The sequence below is a fragment of the Aethalodelphis obliquidens genome, unplaced genomic scaffold (genome assembly GCF_003676395.1).
Source record: "Aethalodelphis obliquidens isolate GAN/ISIS:26980383/991018 unplaced genomic scaffold, ASM367639v1 scaffold53, whole genome shotgun sequence".
Taxonomy (NCBI): domain Eukaryota; kingdom Metazoa; phylum Chordata; class Mammalia; order Artiodactyla; family Delphinidae; genus Aethalodelphis; species Aethalodelphis obliquidens.
In genome coordinates this window covers 14,066,113-14,085,718 of record NW_020837997.1, presented here as the reverse complement: position 1 = coordinate 14,085,718, position 19,606 = coordinate 14,066,113, and the positions used below count along the sequence as shown (strand labels likewise).

General features: G+C 60.5%; 3 protein-coding genes and 1 non-coding gene across 8 annotated transcripts in view; 2 read left to right on the top strand and 2 right to left on the bottom strand.

The window, feature by feature from the left end:
• LOC113608976 (uncharacterized) overlaps positions 1-3,924 on the bottom strand; it is a 61,989-nt gene extending 58,065 nt beyond the window's left edge. The window contains 2 exon segments of the mRNA XM_027086031.1: positions 198-375; positions 1,763-3,924. Coding sequence (XP_026941832.1) covers positions 198-330 — 133 coding nt within the window. The 5' untranslated portion in view covers positions 331-375; positions 1,763-3,924.
• LOC113608999 (U6 spliceosomal RNA) lies at positions 2,160-2,266 on the top strand. The gene has a single exon (XR_003428466.1). It is a non-coding gene; the product is annotated as a U6 spliceosomal RNA (small nuclear RNA).
• Positions 3,925-4,044: 120 nt separating the features above from the next.
• Positions 4,045-13,109, bottom strand: R3HDM4 (R3H domain containing 4). Of its 5 annotated transcripts, XM_027085980.1 has the most exons (9): positions 11,936-12,904; positions 9,599-9,757; positions 8,156-8,310; positions 7,640-7,785; positions 7,107-7,224; positions 6,905-6,990; positions 6,344-6,429; positions 6,210-6,265; positions 4,045-5,070 (listed from the first exon to the last, which is right to left on the bottom strand). In XM_027085980.1, exons 2-9 carry the CDS (start codon positions 9,610-9,612, stop codon positions 4,967-4,969), a joined length of 765 nt encoding a protein of 254 aa, XP_026941781.1. In that variant the 5' UTR covers positions 9,613-9,757; positions 11,936-12,904; the 3' UTR covers positions 4,045-4,966. The 5 variants fall into 5 exon arrangements, with proteins under 5 accessions (XP_026941781.1, XP_026941779.1, XP_026941778.1 ...); XM_027085978.1 differs by lacking the exons at positions 9,599-9,757; positions 11,936-12,904 and adding an exon at positions 12,961-13,109 and having other exon boundaries at positions 7,640-7,764; XM_027085977.1 differs by lacking the exons at positions 9,599-9,757; positions 11,936-12,904 and adding an exon at positions 12,961-13,090.
• A 3,010-nt stretch (positions 13,110-16,119) lies between these two features.
• Positions 16,120-19,606, top strand: KISS1R (KISS1 receptor). Its single transcript, XM_027085947.1, has 5 exons — positions 16,120-16,403; positions 17,191-17,315; positions 17,825-17,960; positions 18,268-18,500; positions 18,691-19,606. The coding sequence occupies exons 1-5, from the start codon at positions 16,160-16,162 to the stop codon at positions 19,138-19,140; spliced, it is 1,188 nt and encodes a 395-aa protein (XP_026941748.1). The 5' UTR covers positions 16,120-16,159; the 3' UTR covers positions 19,141-19,606.

Genomic DNA, 19,606 nt, shown 5'->3' with positions numbered 1-19,606 from the left:
GACACGTTTGGTCTGGAAAACTCAGGCAGGAGCCTCAGCGAGCTGCACGGGGCCACCCACCCCTGGGCCCTGCCATCCCACGGGGTGATCCCAGCGCCCCTGGCTCCAGGCCCTCTGCACCCCTCACCACCCCTCGTCTTGGAGGAGGAGACCCTGTGGGAGCCGGGGGGTGGGGGGCAGGGGAGCGGCTGGCGCACCCTGGTCGTCACTCCGCAGGTCCGTGGTGAAGGCGATGAGGTTACGGCAGGACCAGGTGCAGGCCAGGGGCACCGACGGGCAGTGGGTGCTCTTGGGCCATTTCTCCCACTCGCAGATGTAAGCCAGGTCCATTGTGCCCACCTGCCAAGGTCACACACAGAGGACAGTCACCAGCTCCTGCGGCAGGGAGACTGGCTTGTCATCGATGTTCACGCAGCATCTGCAGGACCCCAAGGGCAGTGCTGGACACTGGGTTACCGCGGGGGACAAAGTGGACTCAACCCCTGCCCCACATGTGGCGGGGGAGCTGCATTTTACTCATGCATGGCCAGGGAGGCCTCCCCGGTGGAGGTGTGAGGGATCGAGGCAAGCAGCCTGAAGGAAGAGCATGCCAGGTGGAGGGAACAGCCAGTGCAAAGGACCAGAGGCTGGACTGAGCCTGGGCGCTCAAGGAGTGGCACGGGGCCCTGCGGGGCAGGAAAAGGGTGAGTGAGGGAGCGGGGCAAAGTAAGGGTGGGGAGGGGACGCGACAGGTCGTGCAGGGCCTGGGGGGTTTCACCCTGAGGGAGGTGGCAGCCCCAGGAGGGCTGAGGCCTGTTTATGTTTCACAGGCCACTCTGGCTGTCTGGAGGGCGAGGCTGCGGGACAGGGTGGGGGTGACTGCACTGGTCCAGGTGAACAAAGCTGGGGACAGTGCAAGCTGTGAGGAGCGGTAGGGCAGGACACGGGTCTATCCTTAAGGAGGAGTCCACGGACACCCAAGAGCACCGGTGGGGCTGCCTTTGACAGAGGCAGGGAGGGGGCCGGGCAGCAGCTTGGTGCAGGGCTTCCACAGGTAACTAACAACGGGAACGGTGAACGTTTCCTCAGCGCGCTCCATGCGCCGGGCATCGATTAAGCTTATTTCTTTTCACCTTTACTAAAGCGCAGTGAGACTGGGAGTACGATCGGCCCCGTCTTCCTCAATCACGACCCCCAGGCCCCAAGCTTCTTCAAGCCCTGCCCGGGAACACCGAGGCCTCGCCCACAAGCCCCTTCAACAGTCTTTAAGCTCTGCCCCCAAAGCCCTCCGGCCCCGCCCCCTACAGTATTTGCTTTCCACACCCCACTCCCAATTTGCCCCTTGTGTCCCCAGGCCCGGCCCAAACTCTGTTTTCATCTCAGCGTCTCCCAAACCACCCCATAGGCCTCGCCTCCATACACCTGGCCCTTCAGGTCGCGCCCCCAAGCCCCCCCACCCAACGCACCTCAGGCCCTCCGCGGGGAGGTATAACCTTAGGCCCCTCCCCCGATCGTTCCAGGTCCCGCCCCGATTTCCCCCTGCTCCGGATGCCCCGACCCCCGGGGCGCCTCAGGTCCCCCCAAGTTTCCGCCACGACCCCCAGACCCCGCCCAGCGCACTCAGGCCGCGTACCCAGCACCCTTTGCTCTCCAGGCCCGCCCTCTGACCCCATAGGCCCCGCCCCGGGCCCGCTAGTTACCGCCTTCCCCGGCCGGCGCTCCCCGCTGCCGCGGCGCCGTCCGGAGGCCGGCCGACCGCCCGAGCCCCCAACCCCGTACTCACCGGGCCGGCCTGTGCGTCCAGCCGAGCGGGTGGCCGCAGCCTGCACTTGCCCTAATGCCCCGGCTCCGCCGCCGCCATCTTCCCAGGAGCAAAGATTCGCCCGCGCAGCGCAGCCGCTTCCCAGAGACTTCTGGGACGGCAGCGGCTCCGGCTCCGCCCCTCTTCCAGTATAATTTGCATGCGATCATGGATTCCCAGCAGCCACCTGAGTCATATTTGGTGGAACAAAAACCACTTTCTCAATTTCAGTGAATGACCCCATTTGGTTAAGGTATTGTTGCACAAATATCATAAAAGAAGGGACGAATGGCTGAACCGGTTTTTAATGGAGTTCGCCCTTAGTGTAAAAGAGCATATTCTATGCCCTCTAAATAGTTCTGGGATCAAACGTACAACTGTGCTCGCTTCGGCAGCACATATACTAAAATTGGAACGATACAGAGAAGATTAGCATGGCCCCTGCGCAAGGATGACACGCAAATTCGTGAAGCGTTCCATATTTTGCCTTTCCTCTTCTGGTATCCGCGGTGTTATAACTGGGTTCTATAAGTGAGGTTCCTTTACACTTTGAGGGTCCCTCTGGATTCAAACCCCATCCACAATTTGTTTTCCAAAAATTGGTTCTATTGCTGTTGGACTCTCCCCAGTTTGAAAGGTCTTTTCCAGAAAGACCTAGGATTGCAGGGAAGCGTGCACCGGGTGACCGGCACCACCTGGGCAAAGGTTGGGGGGCCGGGCTGTCTGGGGGCCCGGCTGGAGTAGCGGGGTGGGGGAAACAACCCACGCACCAGCCAGAGGCCAGGACAGGACGGAGTTCGCGTTAATAGTTCTGGAGGCAGGCTGTGAACTCCCCTAGAGACCCGACATCCGTGCCCGGAGCCCCAGCCCGTTCTCTGGGCGCCGGAAATTTGGTCCCCTTCACAGGTGAGAGCCTCGAAGCGGGTTACTCAAGTATCTCCTTGTGTCCTCCGTACGAGCCCTTGGGATTTCCATTATTTAGCATCTATGTGTAGAACTTTTAAAATGCCTGTTAAAATGGAAGACAGCACACCCAGCGCCCAGATCTTGGTTTTTAAAACGGTGCCCCAGGGAAAGGAACCAGGCTCCTTGGCGAAAGGGCTGGTTCTAGGACGAAGCAAGAATATGCAGAGGAGCCCTCTGCGTCTTGTAGCGGCAGAAAGTAAGGAGGGTGCTCAAATAAATAAATAAAACCCCGCAACTATGGGAGTGCCTCAGTGACACACAGGAGCCACTGACAGGGCTCCCAGCAGCCGAATCTGGAACAACCTGACGAATAAAATTAAGGAATATTGGATTATAACCCAAACTAGAAAGTAAATGCCCAGGCGTCCGTACTGATATAAATGGTTAAATAAACAAATACACAGGGGAATAGAGACAAATCTCCCCGGTAGAATTTCCAGTAATCAACATAGATACTCCGCCTTCAGGGAGGTGGAGGAGATCAGGGGTGAGGTCAGTAGTGAGGAGCCCTGTGGGCAGCAGGGACCCCTGATGTGGCCGGGTGAGAAGGGAACTTCCCTCAGCGTGATCACAAGAGAACAGCAGATAATCCAGGCTGGGGGATCCTGCAGGATGCACAGCCGTTTCCAGACACACACAGAAGGAAGACACAGGATGGAGGCCACGTGAAGACGGAGACAGAGGCTGGAGGGATGCAGCCACAAGCCAGGGGAGGCCGGAGCCCCTAGAAGCTGGAAGAGGCAGGGAGGACACTCCCTGGAGCCTCTAGAGGGAGTGTGGCCTTGCCACACCTTGATCTTGCATTTCTGGCCTCCAGAACCAGGCGACAATAAACTCCTGTGGTTTTAAGCTGCAGTGTGGTGTATTTTGTTCAGCCACTCAGGAAGCTCACACAAGTGACTTGTTTTTTTTTTTTTGGCCATGCCACGGGGCACGTGGGATCTTATTTCCCCAACCAGGGATCAAACCCGCAGTCCTGCCGTGGAAGTGCAGTCTTAACCACTGGACCACCGCCAGGGAAGTCCCACAAGTGACCTTTCTGGAGGTCACGCAGCTGGAAGGTGGCAGAGCTGGGGTTTGAGCCTGGGCACCTGGGAGGGGACCAGCCAGGGCAGCAGAGCCAAGGGCCGGGCCACTCCTAACAGAGTCTCCCCACACACCTGCCTCCACAGGGGTTGTCACTCAGAACCAAGCTTCATCCCCTGAGGCCTACATCCCTCAATGACCAGGACACAAGGGCATCGTGAGTGCCTGTCGTGCCCCCAGCCCTGCCCCAAAGGAAAACCCCACAGCAGTAGACCAGAGCACCAGAAATTTATTGAACGCTCCACCTTTCCCAAAGCACAACTAGCCACACACACGGGGGTGCAGGGCAGGGGTGCAGTCTCCAGCCCTGCTTCCTGTGCCAGGCCAGGGTGACCAGCACGAGGACACCCCAGAGCCAGGCTGGGGGCAGGGGCAAGGGGACATGGAGAGAGGAACAGGACAGTCTGAGAGTAGAGGCTTCTGGCTGGAAGTCCCAGATCCTCAGTAGGAAGGAAGGGGGGTGTGCAGAGCAGATGGGGCCCTAACAGCCACCAAAGGCGAGTGGCGAGGGCAACACACATTCCAAAAAGAGGGTGACACCAGCTTTTAAGACGCAGCTTCCATCCTGGGCTGCGGGGCACACACATGCACACGCGCACGCGCACACACACACACACACCAAATGTAATGCTCCCAGGGCGAGGGGCAGGGCCCCAGAGACCCTCCACCCAAGCCAAAAACTGGGAGAGGATCAAGCAGGGACTGGAATGAAGCCCCCCAATTTATCACTTGGGGCAAGTTTTTGGTTTTTCTTCGCAAAAGGGAAATTTAAAAATCTACAACAAATCACGCCAAATTCATTAAAAATGATAAAAACCCAGCCTCTCCCTCCTCGCTTAAGCTTCACACGGGGCCAAAAACGCTGACCCAGGAAGGGACAGGGAAGTGACCAGGCCAGGCATCTCCTCCCGAGTCCAGGCCCCGGGGCGGGAGTAGGGTGAATTGTGCTCACGCGGGGCAGCCCAGCCGCCAGCTTTAACCCGGAAAGCTGGGCGGGGAAGGGGTGCGGTGCGGGAGCCACCCCAAGGGGAAGAGCACGTTTCCAAGGGAAAATTCCAAAAATAATAAAGATATTTCAGTGATGTTACGGGAGGTCTTGGCACTGGGGAGGCGGGGCCGGGGGCAGGGCCGCCATCAGCTGCGCTGCTCCAGGTACGCGGACAGGAGCAGCCCCGGAGGCAGGAAGTCCAGGTGCCGATTGCTGACCTTCATCTGCCGCTTGCCCTCCAGGTCATCACCTGCCGGGGGACAGGCAAGACAGGGAGGAAGGCGAGGGTTGTGGCACACAGGAGCCCAGCCCTCGGCCTGTCCTGCCCCAGGTCCCCACGAGCTGGGCTGACGCGACCCCCCAGCTCCCAGGCCAGGCGCTGAGAGCAGCTCGAGCTGTTCCTTCCTCTCCCGTTACTTATCCCGTGTCCTACGCGCACAGAGACGCACGCACCACCGAGACACACTGGCCCGAGGCCAAGGGGACTGAACGAGGGTCCCGCCCTGACCCTTGGTCTCCCACCTCCATCCCTGCCCTCAGAGGGAATCACCTAGGCCCCCGGTGGCCCAGGCCCCACCAACCTCCCTTCACCCACCTCCCGCCACCCCAAAACCTGAACCATAGCTATACACAACCCAAGCTGGGCCCACCTCCCAGCCTCTGGCCCGGCGGCTCCCTCTCCCCTGCTCCCCATCTTGCCAGGCCCCACCTCCTATGTTCAGGCCACGGCTCCACACCCACAGAGAGGCACCCCCAGTCCAGCCCCTCCATCCTGAGCCAGTGGGAACAAAAGCAAGTGTGGGGGCTGCATCTCCCTCCCAGGCAGCCTGAGAGGAACCATCCTGGGGTTGCCATGGAAACTGTCTCCTCAGCAACTCCAGGCAGGAGGCAGAGAGACGGGCGTGGAGACAGAGGACCCGATGGGATGCCGAGGGCCAGCAAGGGTCTGCGAGGACCCTCCATGGGGGGGTGGGGGTGGGCTGTGTCCCAAGATCACTCCCATCGTGAAAGGGGCACACAGGCTGGAGAAGGGACTTGCCAGAAGTCACATGTGTGGCACAGTGGAGGGGGGCTACAGCTAAATGCGAACTCTGCAGACACTGGGGTCCCTGGAGGCCCAGCTTCATCAGCCCCGCACAGGCCCCTCTCTCCCCAGCCCCGAAGATGCAGGTGGAGGGGAGTCTATGTGCACAGCATCGTCCATCGTGGGGCCAGAGGTACAGGTGCTTCTGATGAATCAAGGCAGCATCGCACTGCCCCCTCTGTGTTCACGCTGTCCCTCCTCTTCCAAAGCCTGCCACCGGGTAAGCAGACCCCGGGGAAGCCCAGCCTTGGTTTCCCCCAGACTGAATCAGCCAACTGGGGTCCCAGGGGCCGCCAGGCACTTACTGGCTGAGATGAGGTCCATGTACTGGCAGATGGCATGAAGCAGGAGCCTCTCAAAGCTGCAGGGAATGGATGCTGAGTGGCCAGAGCCAGACACCAGGGTAGCTCACGGCGCCCACCCCCACCCACCCAGTCACCTGTTGTCCAGCATGGCCGTGTACACGGCCTGGGGGGACACAGAGAAGAACCTCAGCAGCCGCTCCTCCCAGGTCTCCAGCATTTCCTGCAGGAGAAGCAGGCCCAGGGGTCAGCCAAGATGTCCAGGCCCAGGGCCCTAGCCAAGATGTCCAGGCCCCCCACATCCATGACAGCCTCTGGAGCCCAAAGCCCTGGGTTCAAATGTGGCCTCTGATTCACTACATGAGGCTACTTAACCGTTTCCAAGGATACCAGGCACTCAAGACACATCCAAACCTTTGAATCTCTGAGTCCTTGGCCTGGTGAACTCCTACACATCCTTCAAAACCCACCTTCATTGCCCCTGTCCCTCCCACCCTCAAGGAGAACCCTTGCCCAGCCCTGGGTCCTGCACTCGGATCTCACTAGCCTATATCCTGCCCTGTCTGCTCCATCACACCACGTTCACTGGGTTACTGGTCTCCCCTCACCCCGCCCGATTGAGAAGCTGAGAAAAAGGGCCTTCAAAAGAGACCAAGCAAGTGGAAAGAGACAAGGCCAAGGCCAGGCTTGGTACTCACCATGGGAATACGGCTCCGCTTGAGAACGGCTCGTAGACGCCGACTGATACGCTGGAAGCACTCGCGGGGCGTGTAGGCCGGGTCCTCTGCAAGAGTCCATGCAGTGGGGCAGAGGTGGGAGTGAGCTGCAGGCCCCGCCCACACGCCAGGCTCCTCCCCGCCTGCCCTGACCCCGCCCTCCCCACCCCCGACCCAGGCCCACCTCTCCGCCTGTCTTCCCCGCGGCCCCTCCTCCGCGCCTTGCTCCTGCCCTCGTTCTCCAGGTAGCGGAGAACCCGCTCCTGCTCCTCCCCAGAGCGGTTCATGAAGTCGTTCCAGACCTGGAAGAGAGGCAGGCAGGCCCTTACTAATGACTGCAAGCCCCCGAGCCTCAGTTTCCCCATTTGGCTAATGCACATTGGGGGGGCCACAAGTGCACAGAAATACTCCTTGTGCACACATGTGACCACCGGGCCGGCCAGGAATTCGTGGGGCACTTGCGGACCCACCTGTGTGGGGCAGGGAATCGAAATGAACCAAACACGCCCCCAATCCCATCAGTAATTCCAAGTGTGATAAGCAGATGAACCACGGGTGCTGGAAGGTTCTGGGGTGGGTGGGCTTCAGGTCGCTGGAAGGAGACCCAGGGTATTCATCAAGGGACCAGGGAGGGGATGGGTGCTCCTGGCACAGGGTCCAGCATAGGCAGTGCCTGGTGGTGGGCGGGGGAACCCAGGGCAGGATACAGGGCCCCACCTCGACATAGGTCTCGTTGCTGCAGGCCTCTGCAAAGATGCTGGGTGCTGCGGGGGGCGCCAGGTCCCCATCCTCCAGGCCAGGTGTGCCTCCGTCTGTCTCCAGCAGGGTCAGGAGGTACTGGGCTAGATGGAAACAGACGGTCTCTGGGCTGGGGGTTGCATTCAGGCCCCCCGCCGAGCCACCCCCACCCCCCCGCCAGGCTCCACAGGGTCCAGAGGACCATGTTTCCTCCCCCACACCTCTATATTTAGGGCCTTTACTCTCACCAGCCTCCCCTCCTCCACGCTCCAGCTGTCTTTCCCAGAAGGCACAGGAACGATCCAGCCTCCAGAACTCCTCCTACCTAGCCCTGGCTTGGCTTGTTGAACTCCTACACCCCCTTTAAAGCCCCAGCTCCAATGCCCAGAGCTCCCTCTCGTCCAGCTCAGGGCCAGGCTCAGATAACAGAACATGCACACCATTGCTGTCTGAGGCCTAGGAGCCCCCAGGAGGCGCCCATCGACCCTTGCTCACTGTTCTCCAGGCGCTGGAGGCTCTTCCGTCCCTTGGCCTTGGGCACGAGGTCTGAGTTCCGCACAGCCTGGTTGATGAAGTGTTGCTTCCTCTTGGAGGCCGAGAGCCTCTTCACCTGGGAGCTGGCTAGAGCGGGCAGGCAGCCCGGAAGGGGCCTGTGGGCCAGGTGTGAGGGGGCAGTCCTCAGGGCCAAGACAGACCAGGACGCCCAGGCACAACCCTACCATCGCCACTCTCTCACAGCCATCCCCTGCTTGGTTTCCCTCCACAATGGGAAGCTCACCCCCTATCACATGGGCAGCCCTTAAAATGTCACTGTGTCTCATCGTCACATCACCCGGGAAGCAGGGACCGTTGAGGACAGGTTAGTAAACCGAGGGTCAGAGAAGGGGAGCCACACATTGGGTGGGAGGCCAAGAGAGCTGCTGCCCACGCCCCCAGGCTTCCAGGTCTGAGCTGCAAGCCGGTGAGGCCGAGTCTCCCTCCTCTGGAAGATTCTTGAGACTTCATTTGATGCAGCGTCCCCTCACCCCCAACCCCACGCTTCCAACAGAAGATAACCCAGAAAACGGCCCCCAGGCGCTAAGGTGATGCCCCGGCCCACCTGACTCACGCCCCAGGGGCCCCCTTGCTGGATGGGGGAGGTGGACAGAGTGGTTCCCCCACCCCCGCCCGGAGCACTAATCCTGGAGGTGGATTAGCGGGCCTCCCGCTGGGGACCCGAGGGCCAGGCAGCAGACGGCCGCGCGGGAGGGAGGGGGCGATATTGAATGGAAACTTCCGGGCAAGAAGCTGCAGGGCCTCCTCCCTGGTCAGCCCCTGACCACAGGCTGAGAGGAGGGTCCCACCCGGCTCAGAAACCCTCACGCTGGGGAGCCGGTGGCGGACTCAGCCTAAGAGGGTCTAGGGTGCCAGGATTCCCCCCCCGCCCTCACCCTGCGCCTCCGCTCCAACCCGCCAGGCAGCCCGGCCTCTGGGCCTCTGCACCAGCTGTGCCCCCGCCCGGTGCCCACACCCCAGGCTCCGAACGGCTCACTCCCATCTCCTTTTGGCCTCTGCTCAAACCTCCTCAGGGGGACCCGCCCCCTCACTGCTCTGTTCTCCTGATGGCCACACGTTCTACCACCACCCTGCCCACCACCCACCGTGATCTCCACGCGGGCAGAGTTTGGTGTCCACTGTAGCCCTGCCTGGCATACAGTAGATGCTCAAAAAAATAACTGCCCAATCAGGTCTCCAGCAAAATCTCACGATTCCAAGACTGAGTAGAAACCAGAGTCCAGAATTCCACCCAAACTTTCCTAGTGTTCAAAGTTCCCAAGACACAAATTAAACAGAGAAGCATGACCCCTGCCCCACAAACAGGCGCTAGAAAATGCCATGAAGCCCTAGGACAGTGGGACAAGGTGCCTCAAAGAAGTTAGGATTGAAGCCCACACTCACCAAGGTCTATACATATGTAAAGAGTCCCCAGCCTTAAGTTTTTTGCCCTGGCCAGAAAGGCTGTTACATCTTGATCACGAAGCAAATAGGCTGATGAGCCTCAGCCCTGTCTTAGGTTGGGGTGGGGCAGGCTCCACGGATGACACTTCAGGCAAAAATCTATGAAAAATTATCTGATGGGTAAACTCATGCAGGCACAATAGGAGACACACAACCGGTGGTTAGAATTCGGCGTTTTCACTGCCGGGGCCAGGGTTCAATCCCTGGTCGGGGAAAGAAGATCCCACAAGCTGCGTAGTGCAGCCAAGGAAAAAAAAAAAAAAATTAGGAGACACGCAGGCAGGGGTAGAGCCTGGAAGCTCAGCCCTGAGTTTGAATCCCAGCTACGACGGATGCTTCACTGTGTGACCTGGAGCCTCAGCTCTTTCTCTGCAAAGTGGGGATAGCGATGGCCCCTGCTGGTCTGGGAGGGGGCACTCAGAGCCAAGAGGAACCAGGACACACACCTTTCCCCAAGCTGCCACCTGTTTGGTTTCCTCCTGTGGCTGGGAGCTCACCCCGTGGGCCACACCATTGATCACAGCCTGGTTAAGCGATTGCCTTCACCATCACCCCAGGAGGCAAGTACTATTGTTCTGATGCCCGTTATACAGATTTGCAAACCGAGGAGCAAAGTCATTATCCCGAGACCCCACAGCTGCAAAGAGGGCAGCTGGGACAGGGCAGGGCAACTCAAGTCAGTACAGAGCCCACAATTCTGAGGCTGGACGCAATCTTCCTGAGGCCCAGGCACCCCCACCCCAAGCTCCAGATTCAGCTGCGGCCTCGCTGTGGCTCCAGGGCCTGTGTCTCCACCCCGCAGATGGACGGAGGCCAGGACGGTGGCCTGGCGGGGCAGATAACAGGACCACATCCGGGGGGAGCTGTCGGGGAACCTCAGAGCAGGGTGGGACTCAGTGAGAGAGCTCGGGCCCTCAGGACATGGGGCTCCAAGAAATGGGGCTCCCTGTCACCTCGGGACCCGGGGCGGAACCAGGATTCGAACCTGGTCTGAACAGGACCACTCCCCTGAACCATCCAGCCTCCTGCTTCCCTCTGGGGCCACAGTGGTCAGAGGGGCTCAAACTCAGGTCTCGCTGGACCCCTCAGACCACAGCCCACTGGACTAAAGATCCAGCTGCTCCCTGACCTGCTCCACCATCACCTGTGGCTCCCCAGCACCCTCAGGACAAGGCCCAGCCTCTCCCCGGCCTGGCATTGCAGGTCTGCTGCCTGGTCCCACGGCCTCCTGGGGCCTCACTACCCTCTCTGATTCCAGGAGATTCCAGCAGGAGCCTGGGGCCACAGAGTGGGCAGGCGGAGCGGGCAGCAGATTTGTAATAAACGCTGGGGAGGAGGGGTGGAGGACAGCATAAACTTTATATAATATACATCCACATCAGAACATCAACACCCATCTCTCTCCGCCTCATTGCCCCTGCTCCAGGCACAGGGCCCTTTTACTGCATCGCAAGCTGACCTGGAACAGCCCGCCTCAGGGCCTTTGCATGTGCTCAGCCTCCTGCCTGAAGAATCCTTTCTCTGGCTCCTTCTGGTCCCAGCTCAAAAGTTACCTCCTGGGGGAAACTGCCCCACCCCCCAACTAGCCCAATCAGCCCCGTTTCCGGCTTCACCGGTTAGCATCAGAAACCAGCCCGTCCTCATACTTGTTTACTCCTGAATTCTCACCTCCTTCACTAACTCGCAAGATAAGGACAAGGTCCCTCTTGGCTGCTCCTGTGTCCCCAGCACCTGGCCCACAGCACGTGCTCAATAGCTGTTTGTTGAATGAATACCCGAACTTCTGTTTACACACTCACCCAAGGGCCAGTTCATCTGCTTCCCCAGCCACCCAAAGAGACCACTTTACAGATGGGGAAACTGACCACCCAGATGGGGCATGTGAGGCTTCCTGGACCCAGCAGGCCTTGGGAAATGTCTGCACCATGGCAGGGGCCAGCGTCCAACAGGGGTGGACAGGCCTGACAGTGGAAACAGCTGCTAAGTCAGGTTGGGTTTGGGGAGGACAGGTTCCTTTGCCTCCCCCAATTCTCCCTGAGGGTTTTGAGATGGGGCCTTTAACACCCACTCCCCTAGGCAAACACACCCTCTCTCTGGCACCTGCCCCTCCCCCAGGAACAGGCCAAAGAGGAACCTACTTTCTCTAGCAGGAAACCAAGGAGGGCTCAGAGCGGAGGTGACTCAGGCTGGGATGGGCAGACAGAAGGAGCAGCAGCTCCCCTCTCCCGCCCCGGGAATGGAGGTGAGGGGGGATGGGGGCAGGTTGGAGGGACCCACCTGGCAGGTAAATACCCACTTCGAGCGGGTTAAGGCCCCTTAAATAACCACATCTGTAGAGACCAGTACAGCTTCTGGGTAATAATAACAATAAAGTAATAACAAATATAATAATAATAAAGCAATCACAAAATACCAAAATGAGAAAATTATTTTAAAATAACAAAACACCTACAATAGTGAACTATTTAAGATAATTATTAAAGAATGGTGCCCTCCGCTTTGCTGGGCACCTCCAAGTGCAGGGTCACTGACCCCAGCCCCTTAAATAGAGGACCGCTGTTATTTCATTTTACAGATGGGGAAACCGAGGCACCGAAGGGGTAACAGCCCGCCCGGGGCCACTAGGAAGGGCACACGAAGAAGCAGAAATGAAACCCCAGCAGCCAGGGTGGACCACCTGGGTTTCTGCACCAACACTCGGGTTAGAAAGAGACCTGCGAACCTGGGGGAGGGGGGCATACCCATATGGGGCCGCCCACCTGCCTCCAGTCCACGTCCCAGGACACACAGGCTCGTGTTGGCCCGGGTCTGTAAGCCCCCCATTCATTTGGGTATTTACCCGGAAAAAAACAAAGAGCGCGTCCACCGGGAAGTGGGGGGCTCACAACCCCGCCGGATACACAGGACTGGCTGGGGGGTAAATCCCCAGCTGGGGGACAGGAACAGCCGCAAGTGGGTAAATACCCAGAACACCACCAGCGTGGATTCCGGGTACACCGCGCGCAGCGGCACCGCCTCACCCGACGCGGCGCCCGGGACCCCCGAAGCTCGGGCGCCGGGGGTCTGCACACGCGGACACGGGGGTGCCCCCTGCGCCCCGGCAAAGGCCCGGAAGTACGGGGATGGGGTTTCCCCGGGAAACACCCACTGACAACAAAGCCCACCACCACCCCGCTCCACCCGAGTGGGGTACCCCCAAGGAAAGGGGGCGGGGCGGGCCGGGGGCTGCAGCCCGGGAGGGGTAAGAGGAGGGGACCCCGGAGCCCGGAAGCGCGCCGCGCCCGCCCGCCGGCCGCGCTCACAGCGTCCGCCGCCCGCCCGGGGCGACCCCCGCCGCCGCCGCCGCCTCCTCCGGGCCGCCCTCCGGGTTCTCCAGCGCCACCATAGCTTGCACGCCGCTGCTGTTGTCGCCGCCGCCCGGCAGGGCCTTCTCTGGGCCGGGCAGGAAGTGACGGGAGGCCGGAGGCGGGGCGGGGCGGAGCCTGGAGGCTGTACGCGCCTGGTGGAGTCGCGGCCACGTCCCGGCCGAGCCCGAGCTGCGGGCCGGGGACACCCAACCCCGAGGCACGGACGGGGACACTGAGGGGGCGGCACCCAGCCCCGGGGAAACCGGGGCAGAAGACCGCGCCTGTCCTGCGCCCAGGCGGGGCTGTGGGCACGGCACCCAGCCCTAGGGGGACAGATGGCGAAATTGAGTCCTGGGGAAGGAGGAAGGAAGCGGACGTCCTTTTCAGAGGCTTGGACAGATGAAATGACCCATGCTACCCCCACCCGGCACCAACAGGGCTTTCCTTCCACCAGACCCCTCCCTGTCCTCTGTAAAGTGCAGCCTCTGGAGTCCTGGCTGGGTGCCTCAATCTACTCTTCTCTAAAAATGGAACAAAGCTAACCCCACCTCCTTCTGACTTTTAGAGTTTATTCATTTAGCAAATGCTCACAGTCCTTGGGGTGGGGGCTGTGCTTTCCGGATCCAGCAGTGATCGAACAGGACCTCCCCGCCCTGGGCTAGGGAAGTGGAGACCTTTGGAAAGAGGACTGGCAGCCTGCAAAAGTGGGAGGGGTATGCCAGGCAGAGGGAACAGTCAGTGCAAAGGCCCTGGGGCATCCAGAATGGCTAGAGCAGGGTACTAGGTGAAGGGGGGAGGAGCAGAATAGAGGTGGAGGAGAAGGGACAGACCGATGAGACGGGAGTGGGGGGGCCCTTTGATGACAGACCTGGTTTTTGACCCGAGAGTTAAGAACAGAGAATTAAACCTGCTCTAGAATCTAGAATCCACCCTTCATTCTACAAGAAAAGTGTGGGGGGGGGGGGGAGGACTTCCCAGGTGGCGCGGTGGCTAAGAATCCGCCTGCCAATGCAGAGGACATGGGTTCGAGCCCTGGACCGGGAAGATCCCACATGCCGTGGAGCAACTAAGCCCGTGTGCCACAACTACTGAGCCTGTGTGCCACAACTACTGAAGCCCGTGCGCCTATAGCCTGTGCTCCACAACAAGAGAAGCCACCGCAGTGAGAAGCACGCACGCCGCAACTAAGAGTAGCCCCCCGCTCGCCGCAAGTAGAGAAAGCCCGCGTGCAGCAACAAAGACCCAACGCAGCCAAAACTAAATAAATAAATAAGTAAATTAAAAAAAAGAAAAATGGGGAACTAGGACCACGATAAGAAACACCACAGGGATGCAACCCCCAGATCCAGCCTGGTGGAAATTGTACAGGACAAACAACCCGATTGCTTTAACGTATAAAGAGCAAGAGGGGATAAAATAAAAAAAGAAAAAGGAGGAGGAACTATTACAAGACCCAAGAAAGCACACAGTGTGTGACCTCATGTAGATAAATATGAAAAAATCAAGGTGATACAACTTGGGAGATGGTACCTCTGGGGGGAGTGCTTGGGCGGGGGATCTGGGGGCCGGGATGTTTGGTCTGCGGCTCTGGCCCATGATGACCAGCTGCTCCACAGATGTGCTAACTCTACAGGACGTAGCCTGGGCCTTGCCGTGATTCTGGGGCCTCACTCATTCCTGTCCTCACCTTCTTTTTTTTTCCTGGCCTCGCAGCCTGGCATGTGGGATCCCCGACCCGACATCGAACCTGTGTCCCCTGCAGTGGAAGCGGGAAGTCTTAACCACTGGACTGCCAAGTCCCTGTCGTCACCTTCCTAACACCCTCCCAGACCCTGGGCCAGTCCATGAGCCGTTGCTGCCAACCCCCACCCCACCCCCGTCGAGGCCCCCTCCAAGGTCCAGCCCCCTGCTGAGTTCTCTCCCAGGCCCACTCAACTCAGCAGTCTCCCCAGGACAGTTCCTCCATGCCCGTGGAGTATCCCTGGGTCTCCTCATGCTAACCTGGCCCTCATTACCACCCCAAAGGGACTTTTTTTTCCTTTTCTGAATTTTTAGGCCATTGTCAAGAATGATGTCGAAGCCTGTCTCCCCCCCAGGCTCCTAGTACTTCCTTCTGGAGATATGTGATGCCCTTTGATGCCCACGCATATTTATTCATTTCTTTTCCCCCTTTTAGTCTTTTTTACACAGACGGCATCATCTTTTCTTTTGCTACTTAGAACATCCCAGTGCCCTGTTTCGTGCCTCACAGGCTAGTATCTGGGGTACATTTCTGGGTGTGGGTTTGGGGATCAACATTATCCTTTATAAACTTCTCTCCACCTGGTTCCCACTACCAGCAGCACAGGTGTCTGTGTCCCCGTGCTGGTATCTGCCAATCAGTGCCCGTTAGGTGGGAGGTGGACACTCTCAAGGGGTCTGATTCGCAGCAAAGTCCTGGGGAGGTTGAGTTTTGGTTCCTTTTTTGTTCTTCTTTTGTTTTGTTTGAGGTTAAGAACAGGCATCTTCTAACCACAAGATCCCGGGCCTCCTTCTGTTGCCCTGAACCTCCATGGCTCGCCAGTGTCCTGGGGCAAACCCTGGCAGCAGATACGGAGGACCTCTGAGGGCTGACCTCACTGCCAGGTGGGGCCCACCCACCGGGAGCCCCAGCCCCATGGAAGGTCAAAGTCATGGCCTCTGCCTCATTCCCTAGACTCTGTAGCTTTGTCCCCCTGCTTTTCCTGCTGGTGGGTCTCTACCCTTCCCTCCCCTGGGGTAGGATCGGTCCTTCCCGGGTCCACAGCAGCCTGTGGGAAGCCTACCTCACCCCTGCTCCGCCCCAAGCCCCTCCTCCAGCCTCCCCCCTCCTGTGCTCTTATCCTGACCCCCAAGGTGGGGGGGGGGAGGAGGGAATGGGAGAGAAGGGTGCTGCGCTGGTGAACCGCAGGCCGCACAGGAGTGGCCAGCGGCTGCAGGAGAGGCGGGAAGGCGGGGACACGGTGGGATGCGGGGTATAAACGCTCGGCGGCTGAGCGCCAGCGGAGAATCCACGGAGTCCAGCGAAGCCGCGCTCCAGACCTTGTGGCGCATCCCAGGAGGGCAGCCGGGAGGAGAGTCACTGCCCCATCCCTGGGCGCAATCCCAGAGGGTGGCTGGGAGGAAGAGGGCGGCAATGCGCTCCTCGGCCACGTCCGGGCCCAACGCGTCCTGGTGGGCGCTGGCCAACGCATCCAGCTGTCCCGGCTGTGGCGCCAACGACTCGGACGGCCCGGCCCCCGCGCCGTGGCCCGTGGACGCCTGGCTAGTGCCGCTCTTCTTTGGCGCGCTGATGCTGCTGGGCCTGGCAGGGAACTCGCTTGTCATCTTCGTCATCTGCCGCCAGAAGCAGATGCGGACGGTGACCAACTTCTACATCGGTGAGCGCCCAGGCGCCGCGCGGTGCCTGCGGGCCATTCCGGGGGTCGCCACGAGGGCGGAGTGGCCAGGGGCGCCCCTAGCGGTGCGTCGGAGTCCTCTTAGATAGGGATCTCTCCCCTGCAGGGCTCCCTGTCCTTTCCCTATTGTCCCTGTACCTTAAGCTGGAGGTCGCAAACTCTGGCGTTGGAGGGTTCCACGGTGGCCGGAGTAGTTAAAAGGGAGGTTGGAGAGTGTGGCCCATGGAGCGCTGGCCATGCCACTCAAGGAAGATGTCCGATTGAAATGTGGTTCTTATAACATGGTGTCCGATGAATAAAAGGAGTGGGGGAAAGACCGCGTGGCCCGCGGGCCCCCACTTTGCGCCCTCTGCCCCAGAGGCTCAGTTTACACATTTGTGTGATGGGGGTGCCCTACCCGGCTGAGTACTCAGTCAGTGTTCTCCATTCTATGTTGGCTGTTGGGCAACACCACTCTACCCAATTTTCAGGTAAGAAAACTGAGGCTCAGAGGGGCGGGGGCCTACTCGCAACCCCCACAGGGGTGAGCAGGGTCCATTGCTGCTTGAACAGCTATGAAGCCCCTGCTGGGGGGTGTATGAAATATAAAAGGGTGAGAGGAGGGTGCCCCAACTTCTCTGCCCACGGATATTGGGACCTCTCTGGGGGCCTCGCGAGCCACCCTGCTGGTCACTGGGACAAAGGCGAGGCCCAGTGGGCTGGGCCAGGGCGCTGGGGCGGCTAGGCAGATGCACCCCACATCTAGCACCCGCGCGTCCCCCGCCTGCAGCCAACCTGGCAGTAACAGACTTGACGTTCCTGCTGTGCTGCGTGCCCTTCACTGCTCTGCTCTACCCGCTGCCCGCCTGGGTGCTGGGCGACTTCATGTGCAAGTTCCTCAACTACATCCAGCAGGTGCGTGGGCTGGGGGCAAGCGGGCTGGGGGAAGGGGTTCGCGAGCCAGGGGGAGGAGTCGGTGTGGGCGGGGCGTGGAGGTGGGCGGGGCGGGGACAGGGTCTGGGGGTGGGTGGGTGGGGCTGGAGCAGGTGGAGCCTGGACTGGGTGGGAGGGAGGAAGACGGGGGACAATGGGGGTTGGGCGGGGAGTGGGGTGGCGGGCTCTCGGAGCCCTGCTACTTCTTGCCCCACCCGTCTCGGGATCCTAGGATGCATCTGCCTCTCCTGGTCTCAGTCTTGGGGGCCTCAGCCTACCCCTAATGACTCCGCCCTCCCCCACCACCCTGGGCTCCTCTCTGACAGCCCCTCCTCTCCTGCCCCTTCAACTTGTGGGCCCTGGAGACCCTCCCGGGACAGGTCCTGCCTGTATTCGAGTGGCTGGACGGTGGGGGACCCGCAAGGAGGGCGCAGACAGGGAAAGGTCCAGACCAGGCAGGGGGCCACACGCTGGGCTCCCGTCCCTCCCAGGTCTCGGTGCAGGCCACGTGCGCCACCCTGACCGCCATGAGCGTGGACCGCTGGTACGTGACTGTGTTCCCGCTGCGCGCCCTGCACCGCCGCACGCCCCACCTGGCGCTGGCTGTCAGCCTCAGTATCTGGGCGGGTGAGTGCAGCGCGGAGGCCGCACGGGGTAGGGGGGACAAGTTTTCGTGCCCTGGGCTCACACTCCACACACACTCACTGCTTCTCCCCGGACCTCGCTCCTTCATCCGGGAAATGGACGCAATGGCATTCCCTGCGAGGGCTACTGAGGGCGCGGACCCGGGCAGACGCGCGCCTAGGAGGCGCTCAATGTCCGTTGCCCTAACCCTAACCCTAACCGGGGTTAGAGGCACCGGGGAGACCAGAGCCCGGGCCCCCTCGCGCCCCTCGTCCCCCGGGCCAGGTCTTCAGCCGGGTCTGTGATGCAGGCTCCGCGGCCGTGTCCGCGCCGGTTCTCGCCCTACATCGCCTCTCGCCCGGACCGCGCACCTACTGCAGCGAGGCTTTCCCCAGCCGCTCCTTCGAGCGCGCCTTCGCGCTGTACAACCTGCTGGCGCTCTACCTGCTGCCGCTGGTCGCCACCTGCGCCTGCTACGGGGCCATGCTGCGCCACCTGGGCCGGTCCGCCGTGCGCCCCGCGCCCGGCGACAGCGCCCTGCAGGTGCGCGGCTGGGTGGATGGGGGCGCGGCCGGGCAGGGGATGGGGGGATGGCACAGTAGGGGGGAGTGAGGTGCATCTGAGGAGGGTGGCGCGGGGGGGCGGAATTTAAGAGGGTCAAGTAGCGGAGAGCCCTGGGTGTCGCCCCTGCCGGTCCTTCGCCTTCTCTCATACCCCCTCCCCCCCTCCCCAGGGGCAGCTGCTGGCGGAGCGAGCGGGCGCTGTGCGGGCCAAGGTCTCGCGGCTGGTGGCGGCCGTGGTCTTGCTCTTCGCCGCCTGCTGGGGCCCCATCCAGCTGTTCCTGGTGCTGCAGGCTCTAGGCCCGGCGGGCGCCTGGCATCCGCGCAGCTACGCAGCTTACGCGCTCAAGATCTGGGCGCACTGCATGTCCTACAGCAACTCGGCGCTGAACCCCCTGCTCTACGCCTTCCTGGGCTCCCACTTCCGTCAGGCCTTCCGCCGCGTCTGCCCCTGCGCTCCCCGGCGGCCCCGCCGGTCGGGACCCTCGGACCCGGCCGCCCCCCAAACCGAGCTGCACCGCCTGACCGCCCACCAGGCCCCCGCCAGGCCCCCGAAGCCAGGCAGCGGTGGGCTGGGGCCGCGCAGGCTGTGTGTCCTGAGGGAGCACGCTGCCCCTCTCTGAGCCCTCTCTGGGGGCATCAAGATGAGCCCCTCTGGAACAGGAGCTGCTGTAATTCTGCTATTAATGTCTTTATTTTTGTCCATGTTCATCATAGTGAGAATGTTCTGAGCTCTTGTAAAGCTTTGCCACTATTGATATTGTAATCGTTATCTCTGTGTTTCCTGAAGTTGAAGATGGTTTGCTGACGGCACTTTCTGGAACTTTCAAGGAAGTATCGATAGACATTTTCACACACTGCCTTGCAGTTGACTGTAAAATTGTAAGATTCATGCCATTTTCAGAGATGTTAAAAAGTGAACACGATGTGCATCTTAAAATTGATAGAAAGGTGCTCTTCTTGCTACCAGGTGAGCGTCCAGAATCCTGGCTGGAAAATAATGGGTGTCATTGAATAAATAAGGCCTCCCTGGAGCACAGTGCACAGAGCCGTCCCTGGGAGACACAGGATCAGCAGTACGTAACAAAC